The 24,017-nt window shown below is 38.5% G+C and overlaps 1 protein-coding gene across 1 annotated transcript in view; it reads right to left on the reverse strand.

The window, feature by feature from the left end:
• The window catches only part of LOC110255407 (uncharacterized), a 689,852-nt gene that overhangs the window by 526,026 nt on the left and 139,809 nt on the right, over positions 1 to 24,017 (reverse strand). The window contains exons 3-4 of the mRNA XM_084975506.1: positions 15,204 to 15,375; positions 9,000 to 9,052 (exon numbers count right to left, since the gene is read on the reverse strand). Coding sequence (XP_084831632.1) covers positions 9,000 to 9,052; positions 15,204 to 15,375 — 225 coding nt within the window. The remainder of the gene's footprint in view (positions 1 to 8,999; positions 9,053 to 15,203; positions 15,376 to 24,017) is intronic.

A 24,017-nucleotide genomic window follows, 5' to 3' on the forward strand; every position in this document is an offset into this window, starting at 1 on the left:
TTTGCTATTTTTTCCTGTCAAAGGTGGAATGTATTTTCTATCCTAAAAATCCATCGGTGGAGCTCCTGTTGTGGCTCAGTGGTTAACAAATCCAACTAGGAACCATGAGGTTGCGGGTTCGATCCCTGGCCTTGCTCAGTGGCTTAAGGATCTAGCATTACTGTGAGCTGGGGTATAGGTCACAGATGCAGCTCCAATCCCATGTTGCTGTGCCTCAGGTGTAGGCCAGTGGCTACAGCTTCGATTAGACCCCTAGCCTGGGAACCTCCATATGCCGTGGGAGCAGGCCTAGAAATGGCAAAAAAAGACCAAAAAAAAAAAATCATGACATCACATAAGTTTTGAACCTAAGCTTCAAGAGGCTTTGCACACTTCTATCTGCTCCCTTGGATCCTGGCCTCAGCCACCATGTACAAGTCTAGGTTTGTCTGACAGAGGCTGAAAGACCACATAGAACTAAGACAAGCTCTCCCACTCTGCCATCTTGGACCAGTAAGACCCCAGCCAATCCTGCTATACAAATCAAAGAGTCCATCCAAGATCAGTCAAACCTGGCCCTAGGCAACTAATCCCAAGCCAAGTTGCTGACCCATAAAATCATGAGTTAAATAACTATATTTAAGCTCCTAATTTTGGAAGTGATTTATTACATGGAAAGTAGTAACTGTTGCAACAACTGAGCTTATAAGAATGGGAATTTGCAGTAGCATTTGAGTTACTGCCATGCTCTCATATCGGATCCTCTATTTGTAAAGGTTAGATTTGCTCATCATGAAAGTTGGCTAGATAAGGACAAAGGAGATAGAACTCTCCTTTGCCCCTTAACAAGTAACCTTGGTAGTGTGAAAAAAGTTGGAAGGTCCAATTTTACCTGGTCATAATTGAATCTCTGAGATGGAAAAGAAATAAACTAGTAGAACAAGAAGCAGGAAGAAAGAACAGTAGACTCTATTTGAGCTGAAATTTTAGTGACTTCCTAAAAAGAAACCCAATAATTCAGACTTCATTGGCTCACTTTGTTCACATGGATGGGGATTCAGCACAAACACTAATCTCACAATGCAATGAGGCAGAGCCCATTTTCTGCCTATCCAGTGGAAAGTGAAATTGCAGTCCACCTCCAGTGTAAATCAAAATGTCTTTCTAAGCTCAGTTGTTAATGACAAATGTATATTTCCCATTTCACCACCAACTTTTTAGAAATCACATATTAAGAGACTTATTTCATACAATATCTTACTTTGCTCAAATTGATTTCCAAGACTTTTCCCAGAGGCCATGGAGCTGCTTGTCTAAATAGATTTTTTTTATAAGTTATGAAGTTTAGATTATTAACAAAGAATCTAGAGATGTGATCCTTAAGGTGCCTGACAAATCCATTTTAATGTTTTATAAATAACATTTGTTCAAAGAATATGCTTCTACTTTTATTTTCCTGCAACTTTGATTCCAGTAAGAGCATTTGTTTAGTGGCAATAAAAGAACAGAAAAAAAAAAATCAAGATAGAAAGTGAAAATATCTGTAAGCTGCATTTCATTTCAGAAGGTACAGACATGTTGGCTTTGTTCTACTCATTGATTTTGAGGCTTACCATAATTGACCTTCAACCTAAAAGCTGATCCATCTTCTGCCCCCAAATTTATTAGAACTAACTTGCCCTGTCAGCACCTATTCATCCCACTGTCAGGGATTTTCCTGGGATTTAGAAAAAAAAATAATCAAAGGACTCCCTCATCAAAAGAAGCATAGGGGCCATCATTAGGTCCCAGGAAGTGTTGTGTGAAATACATAAGTAGTTAAAGTATTGCCTCTATTCTCAAAGTGCTTAAAATCTTGTCATGTGTTAATACTAACACATGAAAATGTTGATCAAATAACTAAATGCTGAATTGAAAGGTAGATACGGAAGTGCCATCACTAGGAGAAACGTCATTTATGAATCTCATCCTATATTTTAATATGCTTCAAATAGTATCTCATTTAATCCTGCCAACAACCCAACAATCTTCTTTTGAAATTATTACAACTATTTAATAATAAAAAAAGTTGTTTAAAAATAGGAAAGTAAGAGTTCCTGTTGTGGCTCAGCAGAAATTAACATGACTAGTATCCATGAGGGTGTATGTTCGATCCCTGGTCCCACTCAGTGGGTTAAGGATCTGGCATTGCCTCAAGCTGTGTGTAGGTCACAGACATGGCTCAGATCTAGTGTTGCTGTGGCTGTGGGCATAGGCTGGCCCCTGTAGCTCTGATTCAACCCCTAGCTTCGGAACTTCCATATGATGCAAGTGTAGCCCTAAAAAATAAGTAGGTAGGTAAGTAAATAAATAAATAAAGCTGAAGATGAGAAAAGATAGGGAGCTTCTCCAACGTGTAAATGGTAGAGTTTGTCTACTCAAAGACAAACTCAAGTTTGTCTGCCCAAAGATCACATGCCTTTTCTTTCTACCTTGCATTGCTTCTCAGGTTCAAGTGGAAAGGAAGCTGCTTTATGCCTCTTCAAGTCTCCCCTAAGACTATACTTGTATGCACCTTTATTTATGATCATTACTAATAAGGACCAGTCAGTATATTAAAATCAGAATAAGCTTTGGAGTCAGAAAGATCTGATTTCAAAATCTCCACTCTGTTTCTTATTAGCTAAAAGAATACAGACATGTCACTTAACCTCTAATGACACCAATATGAGTAAGAGGTAAAATAAATTTACTCTCAACAAATACTGAGTATCTTCTATGTGCTAAACATTATTCTGGATTTTGATCACAACAGTGAACAAAAGAGGCAAAAATCTCTGTTACCTTGGTGCTTACATCATCAGTGAAGGAGACAGATAATAAGTTAATAAATAGTATAAATGTAAGCAGTGGTAAGACCTATAAAAGAAAAGAAAGCAATGTAAGGGGAACAGGGTAAAATGTGTACATTCATTAAATATACAATGGGCACAAGTCATTAAACCAATCATGTGGAGGCTCATATAAGCTCATGCTTGTCTTCAAGGAGTTTGTGCTGGGAAAGGTGGAGACAACATTGCGAGGGGGACTCATACCACACATACAGACTGTAGGCTATACCACCACCAGGTGAGCATGCCAGGAGAGCTATGTACAGGTACTTGGGAAAACAGAGAAGGCAGAGATCAGTTCTGCCAAGAGAAGAGAAGATGAAGACTAGTGATAACAATATGAAGAACTCACTGACAAAAGAAGCCACCACTTTGTGCCAAGCAGTATAGACATAATGTCCTATTAATCACCTCGGTATCTTAAAGAGGCATTATTATCCCCATTTAACATTTGAGGAAAAGGAGACTCAGAGGGTTAAGCAAATTACCAGTCATTCCATAGCCTGAAAATTGATATTCAAACCTAAGTCTTTAAAGCAAAGCCCTTGATTCCTCCTCAAGGTCATTTGGTTTGCCCCCAACATAAATCAGTATGTAAATGTCCAGGGGATTACGTGTTGGAAGAGCTAACCTCACAATTAATCAATTTCTATATCAGCTCCTTGGTATACAGAGTAATCTCCTATCTGGTCTCCCCAAGCTTTCCATTATTCCTCTCACTCACAGGAGCCATGGCATTCTGCAGTCTTTTCCTAAGGTCCTTGCCCACAACCTTCTAGATAAACAATGTGCTTTCTGGTCCAAAAAGTGTTTTCACACCTTTTAGGGTATTTTGTGTTTATGGTAATTCTGTGTGTTGGCTGGAAGGTGCACCAAACCCATTTAACAGATAAGGAAACAGGCTCATGCAGGTTAAGTGATTCTCTGAGAACCCACAGCTGGTAAACGGGTTTAATGAGGTTTTCAATGTAGGCTGTTTGGTTCTCCATTGATCACCCTTTCCACTACATTACCCACATGGGGAAAGAAGAGGAGACCAAATTCAGGTAAAGGCAGTTCCTGAAGCTCCCCTTTATCAAGACAAAAAGAAAAGGAAGAGGCAACAGAATAGGGAAGGAATGTCTTGAAAGATCACTCTCTACTTCTTAGAATTCTCCTAAATTCTTCTTTCTGCTTGGTTTTCCAGAATCACTTCTCCCATCACCCCTCATTGGTATGAGCTAGTCCCATCACCCTGGGTCTAGGGAGAGCACCCCCTTGGGCAGGGATTCCATTGAACCTAGAATAACCTAGAAGCAAGAGAAAGTAAAAATCTAGGCCTTTGAAAATTTTGTACATATAGATTAGCCATTCTATACTAGACATTGTGCTGCACTCTGGGGACAAAGATAAGAGTCGGGGAGAGTTTCTGAACCTGAGCAGATAACATCATGGAAGGAAGAATAATAAGTGCTCCAACAGCAACAGTACAAGGAAGAATGAGGCACGAGCTCTGAGATGATACAATCTAAGGTCTTCCAGGATGCAAACTGAGAGCCTTCCATTCTGTGATGTAGGACCAGGGAAAGCTTGATCCCTGGCTGAGAACTTAACATGGAAGGACCTGATATGCACATCCGTTCAGTATATGCTAGTGATTAAAAGTCGTGTTGACAGGGGGAAGGAGGAGGAATTGAGGAATAAGCAGAGCACAGAGGATTTTTAGGGCAGGGAAAATATTCTGTATAATAGCAGACACATGTCATTATAAATTTGTCCAAACCTATATAATGTAAAACACCAAGAATGAACCCTAATGTAAACTATGGACTTTGAGTGATGATGATGTGTCAACGTAGGTTCATTCATTGTAACAAATATGCCACTCCGATGGGGGATAATGATAATTGGTAAAACTACGTATGTGGGGGGGCAGGGGTTATATAGGAAATCTTTGTACCTTCTGCTCAATTTTGCTGTGAACCTAAAAGTGCTCTAAAAAAAGTAAGTCTGGGGAAAAAGCTCTAGGAGTTCTCTGGTAGCTCAGTAGGTTAAGGATCTGGCTTGGGCTGCTGCTATAGTGTGGGTTCAGTCCCTGGCCCAGGAAGAGTCACATGCCACAGGTGAAGCTTTACAGAAAAGGAGTTTAACTGGAACCCCAACTCTGTCATTTTATAGTTGTGTAAACATGAGCAAGTTACTTTAGCTCTTCTTGTCTGACTTTTTCACTCATAAAATGAGTATCATAATACATACTACACATATAGATGTTCGAAGACTAAATGAAAGTAAATGATGTCATATTTAGGTAAAGTGTTTTAGCATGTGTCTGGCTGTTACTGCCCTAAGTAAATGAGAGTCTCTTTTTTCTTTTTTTTGCCTTTTTGCCATTTCTTGGGCCGCTCCCGCAGCATATGGAGGTTCCCAGGCTAGGGGTCTAATCAGAGCTGTAGCCACCGGACTATGCCAGAGCCACAGCAACGTGGGATCCGGCAATGCCAGATCATTAACCCACTGAGCAAGGGCAGGGATTGAACCCGCAACCTCATGGTTCCTAATCTGATTCGTTAACCACTGCGCCACGACGGGAACTCCAAGAGTCTCTTTTTTAAGATCATATATACAATAGTGAAGAGTTGAAAGAGAACAATCCAAAGACAGGAAAGCTAGCTGGAAAGCTGAAGCGTGAAATCCAATGGGAAATGGCAGAGGGCTAAACAAGATGTTAATGACCTTCTGAATAGCTCCCCAAGGCATGTCACTGCATGGGAGCTAATAAAGGCAGTGTATGTAAACTGAATTCATTGTCTTTCACTCTAAACCTGCACTTCCTCCTGCCTATCTAGATGAATGACACACCCACCCCTCAGGCACCTAAACCAGAAACCTGGAAGTCAGATTGACTTTGCTCTCTCCTTACCTCCAGTCACCAAGACCTGTAGAATCTACCTACTTCACATCTTCCTTTCCTCAGTCTCAGGCACTATGTGTCAGCCCTCTGTTGGCTTAGTCCTCCATCACCTTTCCTGTGGATTAGGCTGTGATGGCCTAAGCAGTCAACCTTATTCTGTAGACAGGTAGGGTTCTCCAAAGAAAGAGCACCAGGAAAGACTTTCTTGACATAACAGAAGCCACTTCAGGTCATTCTGGGATCCAAGCCTGGCCATGATGCCTGCCCATGCAGAAGAACAGGTCTCAGGAGCCAATGATTTTAAGGGAACAAAAAGATGTAGAAACAAGCAGATATCGTCAAGCCAGAGAAATAACCATACTGGAGGCAATAAATCAGTTGCTAAGACTTCCAGTTCCATTTCAAAGGTAAAGAATACCATGACGCATATTCTTAAGCTATTTTACAGGGTCTGAAGCCCCATGAACAATCAGCCAGAAAATTAATGATGCTCACTTTTGCTGGGCCTTATGACTTCAATCAACTAAAACCCGGGTTTTGTCAACCCAGGATGACTCTTGCCCCAATTCTATGTCAAATTCCTCCTGGTGCAAGTGCTTTTATGAATGAATATATCTGCTCCCTTAGCTTAGAACTTCCCCAATTTTGCTTTTCTGGGAGACACTGCTTTGGGAAAGGTCCCCAGCTTTCTCCTTTCTTGTTGCAAGTAGTCAAATTCTTTCTCCTCCTTCTCTTTGATTTGGTTGTGTCTTTCAGCTTGACACCCACTGAGAGGCCAACCCAGTTCTCAGGTAACAAATTTCTCTAGGCCTCAGCCCCTCAAATATAATTTCCCCATTGAAGCCTCACAGAGCAATTTTTCTAAAGCATTAAATCTGATCATTTGTCCAGCCTCCTAATAGGTCTCATTGTCAAGGATAAAGTCTAAACTAATTATAGTGCTCTATATTATCTAGCCCTTGTTCTATCTCCTCCACACACCACAACTATGGTGGCCTACTGACTTGTCTCCAAGCCTGGCAGGGTATTTCATGCCTCTGTGCATTCACGCATACATTTCCAAAGGGTGGTTCATGAAATACTAGTCCCCAAAGATTCTCCCTGAAACAAATGACCATTACTCAAATGAGTTTTATAAAAACTGCACATTTTTTCTGGAAAATCTAAGATGTCCTATAATCAAAACATCTACTTAACTTTGTTTAATCCTTGTGCTATCGTGATTTATAAAAAGAAATATATCTTTGGTCTTTGACCTGTTCCTAGTACAGAGCTCCTAAAAATGTTGGAATTTCCTGTAATAGGAATACTAAAAAAGTGTCTTTTGTTATGTTAATTGTGTTGATTAGTGACTTTTAGAAAGCCCTTAGTTACCTAAGGATGGGGGCTGGTTGACAAGTGAAACAACCTGGTGATCAGAGGACTGGATGTCACAGTCCCATCCTCTCCCTAGGTGGGAGGGGAGAGAGGTTAGAAACTGAATCAAGGGCCAGTGGCCAATGATTTAATCAATCATGGCTATGTAACGAAGCTTATGTAATGGAAAAAAACTCAAGAGAACAGGGTTCAGAGTGCTTCCATGCTGGCAGAAGTGCTGGGGGAATGGTGCTCAGGAGAGCATGGAAGCTCCACGCCCTCTCCCCATGCTTTGCCCTATGCATTTCTTCCATCTGACTATCAAGGGTTAAATAGGAGCTGCAGCTGCAGGCCTACGCCACAGCCATAGCAACACAGTTGCAACATACGTCACAACTTGAGGCAAAGCCAGACTCTTAATCCACTGAGCAAGGCCAGGGATCAAACCCACGTTCTCATGGAGACTATGTCGGATCCATAACCCACTGAGCCACAATGAGAATCCCCACCTGACACTTATTCAGTTACATCCTTTTATTATAAACAAGTAATCCAGTAAGCAAAATATTTTTTATAAGTTTTGTGAGCAACTCTAGCAAATGAACCAAACCCAAGGAGAAAATCCTGAAATTCTTTTTTTTTTTCTAATCATAATTTCAGTTTTTATTTACATTGTTTAATATTAAAATCTTTTTATGAAAACAAAAACAATATACACATCTTCAGAGTTCAAATTTTATATAAATGCATTACTTTAAAAATTAAAAGACAACTTTGATCTTTTCACCCCCTAGTACTCCAAGATAACCAGTATCAAGAGTAAGGTGGATTTTTTTCTAATCCTTTTCCTTGGAATGCTTTTTTTTTCATTTTATTAAAGTTTTACTGAAGTCTAGTTGATTTACAATGTTAATTTCTGCTGTACAGTGAAGTGATTCAGATATACATATATACATACTTTTAATATTCTTTTCCATTATGGTTTATCATAGAACATTGAATATAATTCTCTGTGCTATACAGTAGCATCTTATTTATCCATTCTAAATGTCATGGTTTGTATCTACTAACCCCAAACTCCCAGTCCATCCTTCCTTCTCCCCTCCCCTTTGGAAACCACAAGTCTGTTTTCTATGTCTATGGGTGTGTTTCTGTTTCATAGATACGTTCATTTCAGTCACATTTTTTAGATTCCACATATAAATTAAATCATATGGTATTCATCTTCCCTTTTCAGTACCAGAATCTATTTAATCCCTTGTTAAGGTATTTGATAATAGAACTCTTTTTTGAAGTAGCATTTCCTAGGACTTACATATCCCAGAAGAAGCATTTTGTGAAACACATATTAAAAACTCCATTCCTGGAGTTCCCTGGTGGCCTAGCAGGTTAAAGATCTGACATTGTCACTGCTATGGCTCAGTCACTGCTGTGGCACGGGTTTGAACCCTGACCTGGGACCTTCCACATGCTACAGCTGCAGCCCAAAAAAACAACTCCATTCCTATATATGTATGGTTATATGTATGATTTTGAATCAGATCTTCATCTTGTTGGCTTCTGAGTCTGATAAATATTTAATACTTTGATTTCCAGGAAATAATAGTGGCGCTTCCATTCTAATTTTTTTAATTCCACCTGTCATCAAATTAAATAGATTTTGCAAAATCCAAGAAAATTCGTATCAGTTTTGAGTCTTGCTGATCCTAATGGTATGTTCTTAAGATTAATGCACAGATAATTTTTTACATCAGAGGAGCAGTGAAATGTGAACTATCCCTTCCTAAGTATGCACTCAAATCCTCTACTCTAAATTTAGAATTTACCTGCTGTGTCATTTGTTTGAAATAATAACCCCATTAGCTTCAATAAAACATGCAAACCCAAATGAAATTAGATATTACCTGCTGCTGTTCTTTCTATCAACCATTTTCTTTCCTTTGAAGAGTGGATATGTCTACAAGAAGAGAGATTGCTAATATTAACAAGACTCAGAGAAGCCAAACGCTGAATGTTATAACTGAATTTGAGTACAATAAAGGATGAAAATATTGAGCCTCTCCAATTTACCCTAATTTGCATAGTCAGCACATCTTACTGTGGTTGGGACTCAGAAAAAAAACAAATGGAGAAAAGTAAGACATTTCTGTTTGGGAAAATGGGGACTAGCATCAAAGAGACCTAGATTCAAAATCTAACTTATTCTTTGCATGAACTTGAATTTCTTAATCTCTCTGGGCTCAGTTTCTTCATCTGTAAAAACGGGGCCAATAATACAAACCCTACCATACTATTTTAAAGTTTAAATAAGAAAACACACATTAAACACCAAGAGTAGTACCTGTAACATAATGTAACACAGTAGATGCTCAATAATATTGGTTTTCTTCTTTCCTCTCTAATCTACCTACAATTCCCATTGATAGTTGCTCAGCCCTTCATTCTGTTATCAGACATCCTTGCCCACAAAATACACTTAACTTTGCTGTAGATCATAAACCAGGAGGTCAGAAAACTGTCTTCTACAGGTTAAATCTGGCTGACCACCTTGGTTTTGTAAGTAAAGTTCCATTTGGACACACCAATGCCCATTTTGTTTGCATTTTGCCTGTGGCTGCCAGGGACAGATATGAGCTGCTGTCAGTGACAGATTTGAGCAGCTGTGACAGAAATTATACTTACTAGTTGTCTGTTGCTGCTATAAGAAATTACCATTAGTACTTAGTGACATACACATTCATCATCTTACAGTTCTATAGGTTCAGGGTCTGACACAAGTCTCATTGGACTAAAATTAAGGTGTCAGTAGGACTATATTGCTTTCTGGAGCCTCCAGGAGACACAATTTCCTTGGATTCTCCAACTTTTAGATGCTGCCTGAGCTCATTAGCTCTGGCTCCCTTCCTCTATCTTCAAAACCGGAAACAATAGGCTTAGGCCTTCTCACATCTCACATAATATCACTCTAATCTTCCCTTCTGCCTCTTTCTTCCACTTTAAGGAAATTTATGATTACATTGGGCCCACTCAGATAATCCAGGACAATTATAACCTTCCTGGATCAGCTGATTAGCAACCCTGATTCCATTTGCAGCCTTAATTTCCCTTTGCTATGTAACACAGCATATTCCCAATTCTCTGGGTTTAGTAGGTGGATATCTCTGGGGGACCGCTATTCTTTCCACCACACCATATAATCCACAAAGTCTAAAATACTGTCAACCCTTTACATATGAAAAGTTTCTGACTTCTATCCTAAATTTTAACCCAAGCCTAAGAACCTAAGTATATATAGAACAACTATTACTATAAAAATAAGAGTAACTTTTCACCAGGTAGCTATGATAAAAAGACGAGCAAGATAAAGTTCCTGACCCCATGGGCAGATAAATACACAAGAACTCCTAATAAAAATCATAAATCTGTATGTTCATAGCATTACTATTTACAATAGCCAGACTTGGAAACAACTTAAATGTCCATCAACGGATGAATGGATAAAGAAGATGTGGTACATACACACAATGGAATATTACTCAGCTATATAAAAAGAATAGCATAATGCCATTTGCAGCAGCATGGATGGAACTAAAAATTATAATACTAAATGAAATCAGAAGGATAAAGACAAATACCATGTCATCTATGCATGGAATCTAAAAAATGACATGAATGAACTTATCTATGAAATGGACTCACAGACATAGAGAACAGTCTTGTGGTTGCCAAGGGGGATGAGGGTGGAGGCAGGATGGATCGGGAGTTTGGGATTAGCAGATGCAAAGTATTGTACATAGAATGGATAAACAACAAGGTCCTACTATATTGCACTAGGAACTACATACTCAATACCCTGTAATTAACCATAGTAGAAAATAATATTAAATGAATAAACAAATAAATCACTTTAAAAATTTAATAGTACATGAAAGTTAAGAGTGAGAACTTAGTAGTGGGATAAATCCAAGTTTGAATCATAGCTCTTTTAATTACTAGCTGGGTCCTTTTATAAATCAACCACCCTGTGCATGAATTTCTGTATCTGTTCAAATATGTCATATGGTTGCTATGAAGATTAAATGCATGTAATGTGATTAGCACACAGGCACATCTCAGAGATATTGCTGGTTTGGTTCCAGCCACCACAATAAAGCCAATATGGTAATAAAGCAAATCACATAAACTTTTTGGTTTCCCAGTGCAAATCTGAACTATGCTTACACTATACTATAGTCTATTAAGTGTGCAATAGTATTACATCTAAAAAATAAAATACATACCTTAATTTAAATGCACTTTACTGCTAAAAATGCTAACCATAATCTGAGCCTGAGTGTAATCGTTTTGCTGGTGGAGGGTCCTGCCTCAGTGTTGATGGCTGCTAACTGATCAGGGTGGTGGTCGCTGAAAGTTGGGGTGACTATGGAAATTTCTTTAAATAAGACAAAAATTAAATTTGCTGCATTGATTTACTTTTCCTCTCACCAACCATTTCTCTGTAGAATAGAGTGCGGTTTGATAGGATTTGACCCACAGTGGAACGTCTTTCAAAACTGGAGTCAATGCTCTCAAACTCTGCTGCTTTGTCAACTGAGTTTATGTAAGTTCTAAATCTCTTGTTGTCATTTCAACAGTCTTCACCAGGAATAGATTCCACCTCAAGAAACCATTTTCTCTGCTCATTCGTAAGAAGCAACTTCTCATCTATTATTTTTATGATGAAATTGTAGCAATTCAGTCACATCTTTAGGTTCCACTTTTAATTATAGTTCTCAGGCTATTTCTAGCACATCTGCAGTTACTTCCTCCACTGAAGTCTTGAACCCTCAAATTCATCAATGTGGTTGGAATCAATTGATATTTTAACTTGTTCCCATGAATTACAAACGTACTTAGTGGCATCTAGAATGGGGCAAATCCTTTCTAGAAGGATTTTTAACATACTCTTGTTTGGATCCATCAGAAGAATCACTATCTGTGGCAGCTATAGCCTTATGAAATACATTTCTTAAATAAGTCTTGAAAGTCAAAATTACTCCTTGTTCATGGGCTGCAGAATGGATGTTGTGTTAGGAGGCATGAAAACAACATCCGTCTCATTGTACATCTCCATCAGAGCCCCTGGGTGACCAGGTGCTTGTCAATGAGTACTGCATTTTGAAAGGAATCTTTTTTTTTTTTTTTTTTTTTTTTTGCCCAAGTGGCAGATCTCACCAGTGGGCTTAAAATATTCAGTAAACCATGTTTTAAACAGATGTACTGTCATTCAGACTTTGATGTTCTGTTTATAGAGCACAGGCAGAGTAGATTTATCACAATCCTTAAGGGCCCTAGGATATGTGGAACAGCAAATGAGAACTGGCTTCAGTTTATAGTCACCGGCTGCATTAGCCCCTAACAAGAGAGTCACCCCGCCCTTGGAAACCAAGCATTGATTCCCCCTCTACAACTATGAAAGTCTTAAATGGCACCTTCTTTCAATAGAAGGTTCTTTGTCTACACTGAAAATCTGTTGTTTAGTTTAGCCACCTTCATTAATTATCTCAGATAGATCTTCTGGATAACTTCTTGTAGCATCCACGTGGGCACTAGCCGCTTCATACTCTACTTTTATAGCAATGCCTTCTTTCCCTTAAATCTCATGAACCAGCCTCTGCTACCTCCAAGCTTTTCTTCAGCAACTACTTCATCTCTATCAGCCTTCATAGAACTGAAGAGAGACAGGGTCTTGCTCTATATTAAGGGAAAGTTGCAGCTGGTTTGATCTTCTACCCAGACCACTAAAATTTTCTCAATATCAGCAATAAGGCTGTTGCACTTTCTTATCATTCATGTGTTCACTGGAGTACTTTTAATTTCCTTCAAGAACTTTTCCTTAGCATTCACAACATGGCTATAGCAGTTTGGTGCGAGAGGCCTAGCTTTTGTCCTGCTATAGCAGTTGGTGCAATATGCCTTCCTCACTATGCTTCATAATTTCTAGCTTTTTTAAATCATTTTTTTAAAGTTTTAGCGAAGTATAGTTGTTTACAAGGTTTTGGTAATTCCTGCTGTACAACAAAGTATTCAGTTATACATGTACACATACCCATTCTTTTTCAGATTCTTTTCCCATATAGACCATCACAGAATATTGGGTAGAGGTTTAATATAAACTGAGAAATGTGAGACCTCCCTTTCCACTTGAACACTTAGAGGCCATTGTAGGGTTATTGATTGGCCTAATTTCAATATCATTGTATCTCAGGAAATAGGGAGGCTTAAGAAGAAAAAGAGACATAGGGAATATGGTCTGTCAGTAAAGCTGCTAGAAAATACACATTTATCAATTAAGTTCACCATTTTATATGGGTGTGGTTCTTGGTGACCAAACCAATTATAACAATAACATCAAAGATCACTGGTCACAGATCACCGTAACAAATATATAATAATGAAAAAGTTTGAAATATCACCAGAATTACCAAAATGTGACACAGCAACATGAAGTGAGCAAATGCTGTTGGAAAATGGCACAAATATGGAGTTCCCTTGTGGCTCAGTGGGTTAAGGATCCAGCTGCAGTGGCTCAGGTCACTGCTGGGGAATGGGTTCAGTCCCTGACCTGAGAACTTCCACATGCCACAGGTGTAGCCAAAAAAAAAAAGTGAAAAACATCACCAATAGAATTGCTCAACACAGAAATGCCATAAACCTTCAGTTTCTAAAAAAAAAAAAAATGTAGTACCTGCAAAGTGCAATAAAGTGAAGCACAATAAAACAAGGTACCCCTGTAGTTTCTGGCACATAGTAAGTTCCATAAATCTTAGCTGTAAATGTGATAAGATAGAGGTTCCAAAGAAAATTGGAAATTAGGAAAATTGCTCTGTTCTCACTCAAGGATCTATCTGAAGAGACATCTCAGAAAGATCAAAGAGTATGGCTGAATTATTTTCTTAAACCTAGTATTCTTAACCTCCTGCTGAAGATGCCAATCAAAGTTACCAATTGAAACAACCAATTCATCCTTCTTCATGCTGCCTGAAGTCCAGCCAGTAGATGATTTCACCATCCCATCCATGGCTGCTTACAATTAAAGGAAAATTTATATTACTGGCTTGGACTAACCAATGAGTAAGGGATTGGGAGATAGGACTAGAGGGCAGCTTCAAGTTATTCGGATATCCTAAACTGAAGCCACCAGGGGTCCCAGGTCAGGACATAGAGAACTACATTTACCCAGGCAAAAGGATCTTCTCTGGGTGTTGGAGGGCTCCATATTATTCCAAATAGCAAAACATAAATGTTTGCTTTTTAATCTCATAAGAAAGATTTTTCCCTTAAATATGAGTAATTTGTTGAGCTAACAGGAATTATAGAAGAGGATCATATAACCCAAGTCCCTTCTCCCCATTTCCCACCAAGAACAGAAGACACAAGGCTGAGAGTATGTGCAGAAAAAAAGAGAACACCACTGCTTCTTGCCTGGGAAACTAAATAAAGAGTAGCTATTTTTGCTTAAGTTTGACCACCCCACATTCACCCAAAGTGGGTATCTAGGCAGGCCAAATATTCCTGATAACTCTTCTTCCCTATCCTTTCTGCTCAGATGGTTTCATTTGGGGAAGTGCCTAGAATGATCTATTATTCCTCAGATGGAAAAAAATGAGAAGAAAAACTTAAGGAGAAACTGCCCATCAGCCCCCTGAGGAGTGTGGTCAGGTCAGTCCCCATCCTGGGTTCAAGCTGATCCAGTCACCACCTAAGCATCTCAAGCTCTGACCAAGATTCTACTCTGCCTTCTTCGGCAGATTTGAGGCTTTACAGGGGGACAACTGTCCTGGGAGAGAATGTAGAATCTTTAGTATACAGGTCTCATGAACAAAACCCAGCCACAGGGCTACAGTGCCCTAGTGGAAATCTACGCCAGGCTGTGGGCATAGCTTGATTTATAACTTTTAAATATGTAGACAGGTGGTTGGTGAGCCTCCATCTATACCCTTGCCCTGGACTTTGCAAATGTTAGAGGAGGATCGCTCACATGTCGCCTCCCTGCAAAGCACCCACCTCTGAGTTCCCTTTCTCAACTGCGCTACTAGGGATGGATTCTGAACCAAAAATGACTATACCTCTGACACAAGGAGGAAGTAGTGACTGAGATCATGATGGTTTTCCAAGGCCGACATTCTGCATCTTTGCTGACACATACACCCTTATAACAAGCATCCTGTTGTTTAATAGCAATCCAGCTCTTCTTGGTTGGAGGACAGATTAGGATTGTTACCTTTGCTTTTAGCAAACCTATAAGAGGAAATATGAATTCATGTCAGCTGGAAAGTCAAACACTAAAAGCAAAATCTAATTCAATACGGCCAGACCGTAAATATGTACTGAAGAAATACGAACAGTTGAATTTCTATGATCAAAAATGTGTTATTTTCCATATATTGAAGGTGGGCAGTGGGGAAAAAAAGGGAAGAAAAATAAATATGTTTAAAATAAGAGGCTGCCTTGCACTTTCAGATATGTCTTCAGCTATTAATTAATTGCTTCATCAATGCAGTAAGATCCAGGCAGCTTAAGGGAAGAAAATTAGCCCTTAAGAGGTGGGTGGGTCTCTACAAAAGGATTCTATCCTGCTGATATGTCAACAACCCTTTCAGCTGCAGCTGCCTCAGTGGGTTCAGGAGAGGAATCAGAATGGAACTAAATACAAGGACATTACAGAAAATTGACATCCAAAAGATTCTAGAGAGAGATTAAACTGACTTAGTCCTTCAAAACTATAATCTGAAAAGACATATTCACCCCTATGTTCATAGCAGCACTACTCACAATAGCCAAGACACAGAAACAACCTAAGTGTCCATCACCAGATGAACAGATAAAAATGATGTGATACATATATATAATAGAATACCACTCAGATATTTAAAAAAGAATTAAATAATGCCATTTACAGCAACATGGGTGGACCTAGAGATTATCATACTAGGTAAAATAAATCAGAAAGGGAAAGACAAATACCATATGATATCACTTATATGTGGAATCTAAAATATGACACAAATGAACTTATCTACAAAACAGAAACAAACTCACAGACATAGAGAACAGACTTGTGATTGCCAAGGGAGCAGGGTTGAGGGAGGGATGGACTGAGAGTTTGGGAGTAGCAGATGCAAACTATTTCACATAGGCTGGATAAACAACAAGGTCCTACTGTATACAGCACAAGGAACTATATTCAATATCAATGGAAAAGAATATAAAAAAGAATATATAATGTACATATAACTGAATAACTTTGCTACACAGCGGAAATTTCAACACTGTAAACCAAATATACTTCAATAATTTTTTTTTAAATGACTCAATCCTTGGTCCTAACAATGGTCTGCCAATAGAAAGAGAGCACTTTTAGAAGAAATTTTGAGAAATTTTTTCAAAGTATTTTTACATTAAGATAAATTTAATAGCCTTGGTAAAGGCTATTTAGACTTTTAAAGGATTTTGAAAAGATTATTTTTGAGTTATACAATTTTACTTTGGTTTGTTCAATTCGCAAACATCTATTTGAACACCAACTGGATAGCTAAAATGTGGGCTTTGTGATTTAAAACACCACAAATAACATAAGCCCCTACCTGCAAGGAATCCATTTTCTAACAGGAAGTGAAGCCCAGAGCTAAGTAGAGAGAGAGAAAGACATGACCCAAGTGAGGTCATTTAACCTAGTCTGACTCCTTGCCATATGGACAGAAACTAATAAAGGGTTGAGCTCACTATTGTTTGTGTGATGGAATAAACTAACCAGACCTCCTTACTAACTCCCATCCACCAGTTTTAATCAGAAGCAGACTTCGAGAGATGGGATTAAGATGGCAGAGTAGGACTGGAGCTCACCTTCTCTCATAAAAGCAACAAAATTATAACCAACTGCTGAACAACCTTCAACAAAATAGACTGCAATCTATCAAAAAAGATATCCTACTCCAGAAGACAAAGAGGAGGCCACATCAAAAGGCACAACTATACAATATAACCAACCCCATACCCACCAGGTGGGCAGCCCACAGACAGAAAAGTCACTGTATCACAGAGACACACCTATGGGAGTGAGAGTTCTGAGCCCTACATCAGGTTCCCATGCCTAGGGATCTGGCATTGGGAGAAGGAGACCCCAGAGCATTTAGTATTGAAGACCAGTGTGGCTTGTGTGCAGGAGCTCCACAGGACTAGGGGAAATGGACACCCCATTCTTGAAAGTTGCACACAGGCTTTCATGTGCACTGGGTTCCAGGGCAAAGCAGAGATTCCATAGGAATCTGGGTCAGACCTGACTGCAGTTCTTGGAGGATCTCCTGGGAAAACAGGAGGTGACTGTGGCTGGTTGTGGAAGAATGACACTGGAGGCAAGGTCTCAAGAATAATCATCAGTATGTGCTCCTCTTGAGGGGGCTGTTTTCAAAATATCTGGCCCCACCCATCAGCAAACAGGCTGCTTAAAGACTTCCCAGGCACACAGTTGACTCACCTGCAGACAAAGCCCCACCCACCAGAGGGATAAGAATCAACTCCACCTACTGGTGGGCAGGCACCAGTCCCTCCCATCAGGAAGCCTACAGCAAGCTCCCCTACCAATTTCAGCCACAAGGGGAAGCAGACATCAGAAGCAAGAGAAGCTACAACTCTATTGTCTGCAAAAAAGGAGACCACATCAAAAATCTATACAAAATGAAAAGGCAGAGAATTATGTCTCAGGTAAGGGAGAAAAAAAAAAAAAAACAGGTAAGTGATCTGGAGATTATCAACCTCCATGAAAAAGACTTTAGACTGATGACAGTGAATATGATCCAAGATCTTGAAAATAAACTGGAGGCAGAAATTGATAAATTATGAGAAACACTGAGTAAAGAAATACAAGATTTAAGTACTAAGCAAGCAGAGATGCAAAATAAAATAACAAATAAAAAATTCATTAGAAGCAACAAAAAGCAGAATACAGGAGGCAGAACAAACAGGCGAGGTGAGAGACAGACTAGTGGAAATCACTGGTGCAGAACAGAAAAGAGAAAAAAGATTGAAAAGAAACAAAAACTAAGAGAACTCCGGGACAAAGTTAAATGCACCAACATCTGTATTACAGGGGTGCCAAAAGAAGAGAGAGAGAAAGGGACAGAAAAAAAAAAATATTTGAAGAGATAATAAACAAAAACCTCCCTAAAATGGGAAAGGAATCACTCACTTAAATACAGGAAGCACAGTAAGTACCATATAAAATAAACCCAGTGAGGAACACCCCAAGACACATATTAATCAACCTGACCAAAATTAAAGACAAAGAGGAAATACTGAAAGTAGCTAGGGAAAAGAAAAAAATAACATAAAAGGGAACCCCAATAAGGTTATCAGTCAATTTATCAGCAGAAACTCTGCAGTCCAGAAAGGAGTGGCACAATATACTTAAAATGATGAAAGGAAAAAACCTCCACCCAAGATTACTCTACCCAGCAAGGCTATCATTCATATTTGAAGAAGAAATCAAAAGCTTTATAGACAAGCAAAAGCTAAGAGAATTCAGCACCACTAAACCAGCTTTACAACAATACTAAAGGAAATTCTCTAGATGGAAAAGAAAAGGCCACAACTAGAAACAAAAATACTACAAATCACAAGGATCACCAGTAAAGCATACATATAGTAAAAGTAGGAAATCATCCACACACAACTATGATACCAAAATCAGAAATTATGAGACGAGGAAGATACAAATGAAGAACACTGGAAATGCACTTGAAACTAAGAGAACGACAACTTAAAGCAATCTTGTATATATAGAGACTCCTATATTAAAACTTCAAGGTAACTGCAAACCATAAATCTACAATAGATGCAGACACAAATAAGAAAAAACAATCCAAAGACAACACTAAAGATAGTCATCAAACCACAAGAGAAGAAGGAAAAAGACCAACAAAAACAAATCCAAAACAGTTAATAAAATGGCAATAAGAACATACATATCAATAATTACCTTAAATGTTAATGGAATAAATGCCCCAACCAAAATACATAGACTGGATGAATGGATACAAAAATAAGACCCATATATCTGCTGTCTTCAAGAGACCCACTTCACTTCTAGGTACACATACAAACTGAAAGTGAGAGGATGGAAGAAAATAGTCCATACAAATGGGAATCAAAAGAAAGCTGGAGTGGCAATACTCATAACAGACAAAATAGACCTTAAAATAAAGAATAAGAGATGAGGAGTTCCTGTCATGGTGCAGTGGTTAACGCATCCGACTAGGAACCATGAGGTTGTGGGTTTGATCCCTGCCCTTGCTCAGTGGATTAATGATCCGGTGTTGCCATGAGCTGTAGTATAGGTCACAGACGCGGCTTGGATCCCACGTTGCTGTGGCTCTGGCGTAGTCCAGTGGCTACAGCTCCGATTAGACCCCTAGCCTGGGAAACTCCATATGCTGCAGGAGCAGCCCAAGAAATGGCAAAAAGACAAAAAAAAAAAAAAAAAAAAAAAAAAAAAAGAATAAGAGATGAAGAAGGACATTACATAATGATAAAAGAATCAATCCAAGAAGAAGATGTAACAATTGTAAATATATATGCACCCAACATAGGATCACCTCAGTATACAAGGCAACTGCTAACAACCTTAAAAGGAGAAATTGACAATACGATTATAGTGGGGGACTTTAACACCCTGCTTACAGAAACGGACAGATCATCCAGACAGAAAATCAACAAGGCTACACAGGCCCTAAGTAATGCAATACACCAGATGGACTTAACAGTTATTTCTAGAACATCCAAAAGCAGCAGAACACATATTCCTCTCAAGTACACATGGAACACACTCTAGGATTGATCATATTTTGGGCCACAAATCAAGCCTCAGTAACTTTAAGAAAATCGAAATCCTATCAAGCATCTTTTCAAACCACAATGCTATATAACTGAAAATCAGCAAAAAGAAAAAAACACTGCAAAAAACACAAACACATGAAGCCTAAACAACATGCTACTAAACAACCAATGGATCACTGAAGAAATCAAAGAGAAAATTAAAAAATACCTAGAAGCAAGTGACAACAAAGACACGACACTACAAAACCTATGGGAAGCATAGGTTCTAAGTAGTTCTAAGAGGAAAGTTTATAGCAATACAAGCCTACCTCAGGAAATAAAAAGTTCAAATAACAACCTAACTTAGAAAACCATAGAAAAGATCAATGAAACTAAGAGCTGATTCTTTGAAAAGATCAACAAAATTGCTAAACCCTTAGCCAGATTCATCATTGACAAAAGAGAGAGGACTCAAAATCAATAAAATTAGAAATAAAAAAGGAGAAATTACAACAGACATCGCAGAAATACAAAGGATCATAAGAGACTACTATAAGCAACTATATGCCAATAAAATGGACAACCTAGAATAAATGGACAAATTCTTAGAAAAGTACAATCTTCCACGACTAAACCAAAACAAAATAGAAAAGATGAAGAGACCAATCATAAATAGTGAAATTGAAACTGTGATTTAAAAACTTCCAGGAGGTCCCTTTGTGGCTCAGCAGAAATGAATCTGGCTAGTATCCATGAGGAGGCAGGTTCAATCCCTGGCCTTGCTCAGTGAGCTGAGCTGTGGTGTAGGTCACAGACACAGCTCAGATCTGGGGTTGCTGGGGCTGTGGTGCAGGCTAGCAGCTACAGTTCTGATTTGATCCCTAGGCTGGGAACTTCTGTGGGCCATGGGTGCAGCCCTAAAAAAGACAAAAAAAAAAATTTAAATAAAAAACTTCCAATAAACAAAAGTCAGGACCAGGAGTTCCTGTCGTGGCTCAGTGGTTAACAAATCCAACTAAGAACCATTAGGTTGCAGGTTCAATCCCTGGCCTCACTCAGTGGGTTAAGGATCCAGCATTGCCGTGAGCTGTGGTATAGGTCACAGACACAGCTCAGATCCCACGTTGCTGTGGCTGTGGCATAGGCCAGTGGCTACAGCTCTGGTTAGACTCCTAGCCTGTGAACCTCCATATATCATGGTGCAACCCTAGAAAAGAACAAAAAATAAATGAATAAATATTTTTTAAAAAGAAAAAAAAGTCCACAACCAGATGGCTTCACAGGCAAATTCTACAAAAAACATTTAGAGAAGAACTAACACCTATCCTTCTGAAACTACTCCAAAAAATGGCAGAGGAAGTAACACTTCTAAACTCATTCTATGAAGCCATCATCACCTTGATACCAGAATCAAAGATACCATGAAAAAAAGAAAATTACAGGCCAATTTCACTGATGAACAGAGATGCAAAAATCCTCAACAAAATACTAGCAAACCAAATGCAACAATATGTTAAAAGCATTGTACAACATGATCAAGTGGGATTTATCCCAGGGATGCAAGGATTCTTCGACATCTGAAAATCAATCAGTGTGATACACCACATTAACAACCTGAAGAATAAAAACCATATGATCCTCTCAATAGATGCAGAAAAAGCCCTTGACAAAATCCAACACCCATTTCTGATAAAAACCCTTCAGAAAATGGGCATAGAGGACCATACCTCAACATAATAAAGGCCACACAAGACAAACCCACAGCTAACATCATTCTCAATGGTGAAAAGTTGAAAGAATTCCCACTAAGATCAGGAACAAGACAAGGATGTCCACTCTCGCCACCACTATTCAACATAGTTTTGGAAGTCCTAGCCACAGCAGTCAGAGAAGAAAAAGAAATAATCCAAATTGGAAAGGAAGAAGTAAAACTCATTATTTGCAGATGACATCTATACCTAGAAAATCCTAAAGATACTACCAGAAAACTGTTAGAGCTCATCAATGAATTTGGTAAAGGTGCGGGATACAAAATTAATACACAAAAATCGACTGCATTTATATATGCTAACAACAAAAGATCAGAAAGAGTGATTTGTGAAACAATCCCATTTACCACCACATCAAAAAGGATAAAGTACCTAGGAATAAACCTACCCAAAAAGATGAAAGACCTATACTCTGAAAACTATAAGATGCTAATAAAAGAAATAAAAGATGATACAAACAGATGGAAAGACATACCATGCTCTTGGATTGGAAGAACAACAAAATAAATATACTACCCAAGGCAATCTACAGATTCAACACAATCCCTATCAAATTACCAAGGACATTTTTCACAGAACTAGAACAAAATATCTTAAAGATTGTCTGAAAGCCCAAAAGACCCAGAATAGCCAAAGCTAACCCAAGAATGAAAAATTGAGCTGGAAGAATCAGGCTCCCTGGCTTCAGACTATACTACAAAGCTATAGTCATCAAAATAGGATGGTACTGGAACAAAATCAGATATATCGATAAATGGTACAAGATAGAAAGCCCAGAATTAAACTCACGCACCTACAGTCAACTAATCTGTGACAAAGGAGGCAAGGATATATAATGGAGAAAAGAGAGTCCCTTTAATAAGTCATGCTGGGAAAACTGGACAGCTACATATAAAGAATGAAATTAGAACACTTCTTAACACCATACACAAAAATAAATTCAAAATGGATTATAGAGATAAATATAAGACCAGACACTATAAAACTCTTAGAGGAAAACATAGGCCAAACACTCTCTGACATAAACCCCAGCAATATCTTCTCAGTTCCACCTCCTAGAGTAAAGACAACAAAAACAAAAACAAATAAATGGGACCTAATTAAATTTAAAAGTTTCTGCACAGCAAGGGAAACCCTAAACAAAATGAAAAGACAGCCTACGAAATGGGAGAAAATATTTGCAAATGAATCAACTGACAAGGGATTAATCTCCAAAATTTACAAACAACTTCTGCATCTCAATACCAAAAAAGCAAACAACCCCATCAAAAAAGGGGCAAAAGATCTAAACAGACAATTCTCCAAAGAAGACAAACAGACGGCCAAAAAACACATGAAAAGAAGTTCAACATCACTAATTATTAGAGAAATGCAAATGAAAACCACTATGAGGTACCACATTACACCAGCCAGAATGGCCATCATCAAAAATTCTACAAACAGTAAGTGCTAGAGAGGGTGTAGAGAAAAGGGAATGTTGGTGGGACTATAAATTGGTGCAACCCAGTATGAAAAATAGTATGGATATTCCTCAAAAAACTAAAACCAGAATTACCATTTGATCCAGCAATCCCACTCCTGGGCATCTATCCAGAGAAAACCATAACTCGAAAAGATACACATATTCCAATGTTCATCACAGCACTATATACAACAGCCAAGACATGGAAGCAACCTAAATCTCCATCAACAGAGGAATGGATAAAGAAGATGTGGTACATACACACAATGGACTATTACTCAGCCATTAAAAGGAAAGAAATCATGGCATCTGCAGAAACATGGACGGACCTAGAAATTATCATGCTAAGTGAAGTTAGACAGTGAGACACCAACGTCATATGCTATCACTTATATGTGGAATCTAAAAAAGGATACAACGAACTTCTTTGAGGAACAGACACTGACTTACAGACTTTTAAAAATGTATGTTTTCTAAATGAGACAGGTTAGGGGTTGGGGGGATGGGCTGGGGATCTGAGGTGAAAATGCTGTAAAATTGGTTTGTAATGATCATCATACAACTATAAATGTAATAAAATTCATTGAGTTCTATAAATAAATAAATACATAAGCAGACTTAGAATCAAAAATTTAATCAGATCCATTCAATCCAAGTTGTCACAATTCCCCCTCTCCCTTAAGGTAGTGAAAAGAATACCCATTAGTAGAAAGAAGGGTCAAGAAAAGTCAAGAGATTCTCAGCACAGTAACTAGAGAGTTTGTATTTCACAAGATCAAGGACAAAACCCTGCTGAAAGGAAAAATGTCATTTCTTTACTAAGAAACTGTACTGTACAA

This window comes from Sus scrofa, chromosome 9 (genome assembly GCF_054392235.1).
Source record: "Sus scrofa isolate SSC_HxYL_T2T_F1_AM1 chromosome 9, Sscrofa_HxYL_maternal_Yorkshire_Landrace_v2.0, whole genome shotgun sequence".
NCBI lineage: Eukaryota > Metazoa > Chordata > Mammalia > Artiodactyla > Suidae > Sus > Sus scrofa.